Source organism: Vollenhovia emeryi, unplaced genomic scaffold (genome assembly GCF_000949405.1).
Source record: "Vollenhovia emeryi isolate VEMERY1.0 unplaced genomic scaffold, V.emery_V1.0 DF939178.1, whole genome shotgun sequence".
NCBI classification, from domain to species: domain Eukaryota; kingdom Metazoa; phylum Arthropoda; class Insecta; order Hymenoptera; family Formicidae; genus Vollenhovia; species Vollenhovia emeryi.
The window spans coordinates 714,584-724,469 of NW_011967188.1; the positions used below are offsets into that span (position 1 = coordinate 714,584).

Below are 9,886 nucleotides of genomic sequence, written 5' to 3' on the forward strand. Positions count from 1 at the left end.
AGCGAACTTATGAGAATACAATGCTCAAAAGAGAATGTGTGCTACCGGCGCTCGGTTAACCAGCAAGACATATCTCGCGCGATTCACACGTGAAATCTGTACGTCCAAGAATCAAAACGCTAGGTAACTTGAAATTTCTTCTTCATTGCGACTTATGATCATTTCAACTGCCACAAACTTAAATTGTCCATTAAAGAATGCTGCTCTATAGTTGCAAAGATTTAGTTTCCTTTTCATTCTCACAGGCAAGTTTGATCCTTGCCAAAGCTTTATCATGGAATTTCATACACAGTCTTGCCATTTACGTGGCGCGATATTTCCTCCCTTTCTAGTCTTCTCTTTTAACTTTTCAGGTTGTAACTTGGAAAGGATTATTATTCTTAGTACCAATAAAAATGATAAAAACTACTCTGCCATTGTGCGACTCAACCGCCGATCGGTCACCGGCCGGAGTCACCGGCAAAGTACCGCTGAAGTGAGGAAGCTGCTGTTAAGCAGATTTTTCTTCGTACACCGCAGATTATGGAACAAGGGTGGAGTAATGTGCCGCGGTTGTAACTGGGATTGCCGTCGTAAGGTATGAACGATGGCCGATTATTAATCAGCGGACAATTTCTTCGCGCGGAGGCGACAGTAACGGATCGCGCGGGCATCAATCCCACCCCCGCGATTTCGCGCGGTACACACGGAGGAGGATCGAGCACCGATAAAACGCCGTTATACCTCAGCCGAACGTGGCCCATAATCTCCCGCCGTCGGAACTGTCGCGGAAACTGTCGTTAAACGTAGCTAATAGACAAGATCGCGGCGGAACTCTCGCCGGGGTTAATCGGCCGCCGGGGTAAGAAACTCACCTAACCACCGCGGTATTCATCTTCCACGGCAGGGTGAAATTCTTGTGCGTGTCCCTGGAGCAGAACGTGTGCAGCCTGGGCCCGGCGGGGTCGCCGTCCCTCCTGTACTCGTGTATAGTCAGGTTCCACGCCGTGCACGGCCCTGTCAAGTAGAAGAGACGTAGCATTGAGCCGACGGCGTTGCAGCACTCGCAATATACATCGGGTGGTCAATTCTGTATCTTACACTACGGGGAAAATGTTAAAAGTGAGTTGTCTCTTTCCAACTGGCCCCTTGAAAAAGAGACAAGACCGTTCACTTTCAAGCCTTATCTACAATGTGTGCCCTTTTTGCGTCTAGAAGCATCCTATTTTATATAAACAAATGGAAACGCTGAAAAAATTTTGCCGACAATGTCGATGATTGTACAGTGTATAATGCACAATTTATTCACTCGCGTAAAGTTTTTAAACGTATTTGTCGACTACAAAAGGGTGTCCCATTTTTAAATTAAAAAAATTTTTGTGTATTGTAACACACAAATTTTCAATAATTGAAGCACTATTCCAACAGCATATACCTGAAACCAAATCAAGTAAAAACGTCCTGTACTACTTTGCCCTCCGACAAACAGTTATCGAGAAATCATAAGCTAAACATTGAAAAAGTTATAAATTTTCTCTTGAATATCTCAAAAAGTATTAGGCAAATAAAAATGTTTCAGACAAAAGTTGTTCATATTAATTGGTAGAATATGTCAGTATAATAAACAATAAGGGAGTTCCATTAAAAAAATTGAAGGTGATCTTTACGTAACCTTATGCCCCCCTCGAAATCAAATAACTTTTGTCTGAAACATTTTTGTTTGCTGAGCTTAGTTCTTGAGATATTTTTTTACTGTCCAAGTTAAAATGGGACACCCTGTAGAATGTTTCTAGACGCGGAGAGCATTAGGCTTCAGCATTTTAACTATGTTGCAAGATACAGAATTAACCCCCAGTACCTCACGATGATATAGATATGTTCTTGCAACGCGAACGTGTGTTTGTGGGGATGTAATATATTCAAATAAATCATGGATATTACGGGTATTACGGGCCCCCATGCGACGCATAAATAGAAAGAGCATCCGCAAGACGCGCCGTCATTAATCTTGAACTTGTTCTCGCCGAAGAAGAATCTCTCTTCTAAATTATAATCTGCACTCGGCCGCTAAATACCCCTCTTGAATTTATTTCAGCTCGGAGTTGTTTCGAAGTAATTCGGTAATTAATTTTGTTATTTAAATGCGAGCAATAATTAATAATTCGACTAACGCGAGTGTACTTCCCTCCCCTTTTTTATCCCGCGGAAAGCAATAATGCGTGCGTGAGGGAGGCTAATTATAGTCCTGTTTATTGCCGGCATTTTTGTTGACTGTGCGGTAAACATTGGCGGGGTTTCTCGTGCCGGAAAATGCATCATTCAAAGGTGAAATTTCGCGAGAAGTGCAACTGGAAGAAAAAAAGAAAGGGAGGGAGAGCATGGCGGTACACCACGGCGATACCAGCAGCTTGAGAGGTATATTAAAGCCATTTCCGGCGCCGGGCGTTTGCCGGGCTTTGGTTACGATTCCGACTCTACTTATAATGTTCTGCAAGGTGGCGAGGAGGAAGAAAATGAAAAAGCTACGAAGCGAAGGCAGAAACGGGGAGATGGAAGGAACAGCGAGACGTTTCTATGGCGAAGCTGCGGAGAGAGTGTCGTCGCCGGGGTAATTCGATTCGCGGCGGTTCATAAAGCGAACGGTTCCATAGAAATGCACGAAGCCTCATTAATTCATTTAATAATTCAGCCGTTACTTATTGCCGCGCTCCCCTTAGCGAACAAATACACGGCGTCGTAATTGCGCCCAGGACGCGAAGCGACGTAAAGGCCTCCTGCGTCCACGGTGCTAGAACTTGGTCCAAGTTTTAGTTTCGCGAAATGTGTAGCCAATCAACTTGCAGCTATTCCATAAAAGCTGCAAGCTGATTAGCTACACGTTTCTCGGAACTAGAACTTGGACCAAGTTCTAACATCGTGGGCACAAGACTTAAGAAGATCGGGAGTGCGTCTCGGAATGGAACGGACATTTTTTTTCTTTCATATCGAATCTCATCCGCGTAATCTGCCCGTATAAATCGAAGCTTCCTCTACCGAGCTCAATATTCCATCCTTCATACATGGAAAGAAATGCTGTTGAATTAAAAAAAATGAAGTTGCTTGAATTAAACATTAACGTCACGGGCTGCCACAAATATAAATAATTCACTCAATTGTATTTGCTATGGATTTTAATTTTAAGCATTGAACTAAATATCCAGATCATTAAGACAATCTGATGTTTTTCATTTATTAATACTGATGTTGCTTCAACGATTTTTTTCCGTGTATATTCGTGGACCAATAAAGCCCCATTTTCTTGAAACACTGCAGAAGATAGTCTCCGCGTTCTATAGATGATACCTCTTCCCTGTACAAAGGTACAGATAAATCTTCATTGTGCTATCACGTGTATGTACAGTGACGGACAGAATGGTTGCGACACTTTCTTTTTTAACGAGTTAAGGAACTTGCATTTAGATTTAACGTTCCAAAATCTTCTCCGAGGAGCATTTTGCTCGATGGCCATTCCGAAACCATTTTGAGCGTTTCCGATCTATTTCTCGAGTAAAAGTTTCCTCATAGAAAATATTTTGGAATGTAAACCTGAATCTAAAGGTGCGTTCCCACACTGTAAAAAAAGTATGTACAATTACATACATAATAAGTATAGCGATTACACTATTAATAACGGAAATATGTAAATTTATATATTTTTACAAAACAATTTTCTTTTACTCTTTGTTGTGTAAATACTTGTTTATACAGGATGAAAAATTAGAAAAAATTGTAAAATTTACACAACTAAAAACAAGCAGTTTATTTATTATACGAGGTAATAATCGTGCCTACAAGATGTAAAACTGACGTATGTAACACACCTTTAATAGATGGTCCCAATATTACCTACTATAACAATTGTAATTTTACATGTAATTTTTTTACAGTGTAAACTCATTAAAAAAAAAGTGTTGCAACTATTCTGTCCACTACTGTACATCCCGTTACAATGATCGATCGCCGTTACAAGAGTCTCGGGGGGGGGGGGGGGGGGTAAGACGGGACTGAAATCGAGAGCGGAAATACCGCTGGAAGAAACAAATCGTTTCGAAGTATAATCAAATAATACCGCGCGATAAAAGACCGATAACACTGAGGGCGACGTCCCATGGAGCGGAATACGCGGAAGCGGAATCAGCGGATCGCCAATCGCAAGATTATTCTGATAGAGCCCTTTCAAAAATTCCGTCGAAACGGTCTTGTGATTGGCGATCCGCTGATTCCGCTTCCGCGTATTCCGCTCCATGGGACGTCGCCCTGAGCGGTCAATTTCGGAGGACACGATTGCGCACGACCGCGAAAATACAAACGTAGACTTCGCCCGGCTGTCATTACATCGGAAGGCGTATTCCTCTCTGCATTTCAATCGAGAGGAACAATCGTAATATTCCCAGGCTCGAATAAGCGATAGGCAGTCGCCTTTGTCGTGCTCGTAAGATGACAATTTACGTAGCGCAGAAATAGGAAGGGCGAGAAGGCGGAAAAGGGCGAAAAAGAGGGAGAATGATGCGAGAGAGGTGACAGGGGTGAAAGAGCGAAAGAGAGGCGGCGGCGTGGTTTCTACACGGTGAAGCTTTAGCTTCCGTTGTCGTGGTAAATTCGATGGTCTCTTTAATCTCGCGACCCACTGCCATTCGTTTCACGCCCGCGCTCCTCTGTCTCTCCGGTCGGCCGGGCCGCGACGTTCTCTCACCCCCCCGACTTATTCTTCCACAACTTTCACCCTTTCGTTCGCCGCGGCGACGGCGACGGCGACGACGACGGCGGCGGCGGCGGTGGCGGCGGAGCCAATGGCACGGATAGAAATTCCGGCGGTCTCGGAAGAAAAGCAATCGAGAGAAGATTTCGCCGTGTCGTCGCCAGAGACGGGGCGCGTCGCGCGGAGGATGATCTATCTCTGTTTTCTCTCGAGCCCCGCGACCGGGGATCGAAATAGAATTTTGCGGATAGAATTCTGCGAATGGAATCTTATTGCGGGACGCGGACTAGAATTTGTGCTTACCGAAATAAGAGCTAAAGGCAATAGCGGGAAACGCAGTTAAGGATAACAACAACTTTTGAAAAGAATGTTGTCATAAATATAATAATCTCGTGATCAGATATCGAAGTGATACCTTAGCTTAAAAATGACCTTTTAATATTTTCTAAAGAGCCCTTTTCGATCAAGAGAACATTAACACGATAGTGGATTTTCGCAAGATAATAAAATTAGATTCAAGAATTGATTGAAACATCGAAGCGACATGATGTCTTAGCTTGAAAATTGCTTTCTTTTAATGTTTTTAAACTTTCTGGAGGGCTTTTTTCGATAAAGAAAGCATTAACACGATGATGGATTTTTGTAAAGTATAGTAAAAAAATGTGATTCGAAAGTTAATTACTTGTAAAATACGTGCATACGAAGCTACATCGTTAGGTTGAAACAATTTCGGCGGAGATATCAACAGGTTCGTTACGGCAAAAAAATTAATTGCACTATAGTAACGCGGGATTCTTAATGCTCGAGATCCGCGAGAGATACGCCGCTTCGGAACGCAGTTGCTTTTTGTTTTCTTTTAATGCCGCTCGAAGATAAATCGCTCGAAGAACGCTCTCTGGAGAGACGTAGATAGGTACTCCTAGATAAATCATTTTCGTGCTATTAAACTGCTCGCAGCTTTTCTTGCAGGGTATAAAACTGCGGGGCTAACGAATTCCAAAGGATAACTGTATTTCTTTGATTTGCAATAAAACCACGGCTCGCAAACAAATAATTATAAGAATTATGTCGCGACGCCACGAGTATTTTTCGCTTACGCGAAACCGTGTAAAACCTAATTCTGCGCGTTATTATTAAATTGGAGCTTTAAATTAGAGTGCTCGTCGTATCTTGAATATCGTGAAAGTGAAAGTACGAAAGTTCTGTCGGTGTAAATTTGCGGGCGAAGAGATGTCGATGCAAATCTACTCACGGCTCTGAGTGGACTTGACTTCGATGATGAGTTGTCGGTCGATCGGCGAGTCCAGGATCCAGGTACACTTCTGCTGGTAATACTGATTCAGCTTGAGCCCGGCGCTCGCCAGATCACCGCCATTGACCTCGCCTTCCGGCTCCGCCGTTGTGTGATCGCCGCAGTAAGTGTCATTGATAAACTTGTAGGCCGCGTGGAAATTGAGGCCCGCCCTCGACGACCTCGACCACTCGATGTAGACCGGGGTCCAGCTACGAATGCCTACCGGAAGCCAGTCCTGCGCGATAATAGATCCCGTTAGACGGATGAAATGAGGTCCGAGGGATACGGCGTGGAAAATGATGGGCAATTTAGAGAAAAGGGCAGAGACTACGAGAACCGTTGGGAAATCGAAAGTAACGCGAGTGTCGTCGATCAGAAAAAAAAGAGCCGAGACAAGATGCAAACGGTACACGGCAACGTTGATAAATAAACGATAGATAAATTTAGTTGGTCGCAATATCGCAGGAAGAAATATCGATGACTTTTTGACAACCAGGCCGGTATGCTTAATTATCAATCGTGGATTTCAAATTTAATCCTATACAGTTAAATTACACAGATTTAGCTTGTTTGCGTGATAGCCTCAATTGTGTCAGAATAACGAGCATTTGAATATGAAATGATGATCCCACGAGTCGAAATCGTATTACAGTTTATAGACTCGCCATAACGATTACACTCGATCAGGTATAATCTGATAATACGTCTATTAATAATCATCGTGTGGATAGAGTCAAAGTCAGGTCAGTCGGGCGGTGTACGCGCGAGATTGTGGCGTGCGGGTTTCGCGTCGAATAAATTATTTAGCGTCGAGAACTTCCCGCTGAACGTAAGACTCGGAGATCGTCAGAGTCCGCGGGATACACGCGTTTTCGAATGCGCGCCACTTTTTTTTTCATTTTTATTTTTACAGCGGTACATTCTTCGTGATAATCGCACGCTAAATTTACTAGAACCAACGCAGATAATTGCACAGTAAATTTCAAAGTTTTACCCACACATTGATTATACAACGTTGTGGCAAATGATAAAATCACGTTTAATGAAACTGGTATACATTTCATGCGTTAACAATATTGTATACGTTACATTGAATTAATTTCCCGCAGCTAACAATCCCGTACCGAGCTTCACCTCGCGACGGTTAGTTCACCGATAATAAAGAATGCGTTTCAGATTTGCGAGAAAATCGGGCACGGTGATGAATTCTCCTTCTGAAATGGGGAAAAAAAGAGAAGCATCTCGCTGAGTAAAACGATATGATAAATATGGAGAGCCATTTGCGTAAAATTGCATATAGCGTGCGATATATTTTAACGACATTGCCGACGTTTTCGCGTGACAATGCGGAGGATATAAAAGTTGCGGTAATAACGATAGCTTTTATCTCGCGGCATTCAAGGAGCGGAAGCGCGCGCGCGCGGCATAAGAGCGGCCGCGCTCCGCCGAGACGCTCATTCGAGGCGGATGCCACGGAATAAAGTTTTTCCGCAGCTCGCGCTTACCTGGTAATTCCCGCAGAGACAGGTGACAATGTGTCCGGTCTCGGAGACGAGCAGGAGGTGGTCCATACTCTCCAGGGACTTGCTGACGCAGTGGCAGCCGCTGTCGCCGCACTTGGTCTCGCACGGGTTGTTCGGCGTCTGCTTCGTGCTACCCTTCACCTGCAAACAGAGGCATCGCCATTCCAAAAAGTGCGAGTAAAAATCCGTACGGGCGGAGGGAGGAAGGGGGAGCTAAAAGAATCGCGAAAACACAATTAATTATCGACGTACGTACGCGCAATTAAAATTTGTTCGCTGCTTCTCTCGAGGCTGACGTGTCACGACTGCTCGGAAGCGATTCGAGTTTCCTCGAAATATATATTGTTAAACGCAAAAGGAACACGTATTTCTTTACACGCGCTCGCGTTGAGATTTAAGAAATCGCCACTTGAAATTAATATTTGATTTTAAGCGATTTGCGTCCCCGAGTCGAATACTTTGGCCTCAGTTTAGCCTCGTATAATTTTTGAATTGGGAGCAATGAGGTCAAGCTAAGGTCTTTGTGTCGAATATATATTGAATTTTTGGATGGGCCTGAAAGAGTCGCTATATTTCCCTTTTAGCAGTAAAGAGACCAACGCGAGCGTAATCGATATCACGAAGAGAAGATTTATGTAAGTGCAACGTAAAGGATTAAGGTTGCACGATTTTCTCGGTTGTGCGCAACGAATTCGCAACACGGACGCGACGTTCATATCGTTCAGCGCGGGATTACAGCTGGTATGTTTCCACCAGGAATTCAATTGTTACACTTTATCGTTCTCGCAGGAGTTGCTGGAACCCGTGGTCTTGTCTTCGGGACCGCGCCTGATCCCGCGGAATATTATTTCTGCGCAGATTAAAGGCTCGCGCCGCGAATACAGATAGAAAGTTTTAGAAACCTAAAATCCCTCCGCACACCCGACGACGGTGTTTGCGCGAGGGGGTTCCTTTCCCTCTTTTCCGCGAATAAATTTCAACACGCGAGAATCGTCGACGGCGCGTCTAAAAACCGAGAGTGAATTTGCGAGAATTCAATTCCCCCGACGGTCGATTAAATGAAGGATAGAAATTAGACATTTCGTCGGGGAACTCACAGTAATGACCACTGATTGGTTTGGCGCCGGTATAAAGTGCTGCCTACACTTCACCGGGCCTTCCATGGCGAACAGCCGATGCGGTTCCGGATGCACCACCGAGCCCTCCACCGGCGACGTCAACCCGTAATATTCGACGTCGCACACGCTGGCCGGCTGCTGAGTGCCACCCTCACGTTCTGGAGCATCAGATGAAAATGCGTCGCTCATGGAAATGTAGAGAGAAATTACCTCGCAAATTATGCTTTGCAAAAATTAAGATTTAATCTGTACGCGTAAAATGGCACCCCGAGACTCTCTATAATTCAGTGTAATTTCTCTTGTGCAACAAATTTATTAGAAATTTAATAAATCAGCAAAGTTAGCTTAGGTGGAACGCGGCAGAGGCACGATATCGATAATTAAAGGAAAATTGTGATGTATATGTAAAGAAGAGAAGTAACAAAAAGAACTGAATGGTATTTCACAATCTCTAGCAAAATTATTGATATCAAAGTAACAAGAAGAAGATATTAGGCTGCAGAGTTCATTTTGAACAATTTTCAACCCTTTTCTCTGATACAAGTAATACAACATTGGCATTAGAAACGTTTACTAAGGAAAATTGCGATTTTTGACGTTATGTGGGCGCCAGTTTGCGTGTTGAGGGTCATTTTACGTTATTTTGCGTTTTAAAAACGTGTTAACACGAAGTTGAGGACTCCAAATTGTAAAGAAATGACATTAAAGACGTTCCTAGGGCATTTTGCGATAACTCAGAAATAGATTTCCTATCGCCAGTAATACAAAGCCAATGATAGTTCTTTGAAACGACCTACACTGGCCAGTGTTTTTATTTAAAAAAACCCACAACGTTTCGGTCCCGAATTTGGACCCTTATCAAGTATTCTGCAAACATACATAAATTACTATATTTTTTTAAATATATAAATATAAAAAATATAGCGCAAATAATTACAGCGAAAGTAAACCGCAGATCAATACCTTGTTCACACAATTGCCATTGAAAAAAAAGCTGGGCAAGAACTACCTTAAGTGACATTTCTTCTTATGAAAAAAGTCATACGAATTTATAAAAATTAAAGGGGCCCCACCATAGCACCCATACTAACCGCTCCTTCGTGCGGGAGCCACCTTAAGGGGATGCTGGAGTCTCTCTGTTTTACCGACATTTTTTATATAAGGACATCTTTTAATTGGCTTTACAGAATTGTAAATTCTTGTATTGGCATGTGTATTGGCATCTATTCGATCT

The 9,886-nt window shown here is 43.3% G+C and overlaps 1 protein-coding gene across 1 annotated transcript in view; it reads right to left on the reverse strand.

Moving 5' to 3' along the window:
- The window catches only part of LOC105563334, a 255,758-nt gene that overhangs the window by 1,333 nt on the left and 244,539 nt on the right, over positions 1-9,886 (reverse strand). Inside the window, exons 12-15 of the mRNA XM_012014842.1 lie at positions 8,632-8,810; positions 7,517-7,675; positions 5,970-6,246; positions 855-996 (exon numbers count right to left, since the gene is read on the reverse strand). Of these exons, the coding sequence (XP_011870232.1) occupies positions 855-996; positions 5,970-6,246; positions 7,517-7,675; positions 8,632-8,810 (757 nt within the window). The remainder of the gene's footprint in view (positions 1-854; positions 997-5,969; positions 6,247-7,516; positions 7,676-8,631; positions 8,811-9,886) is intronic.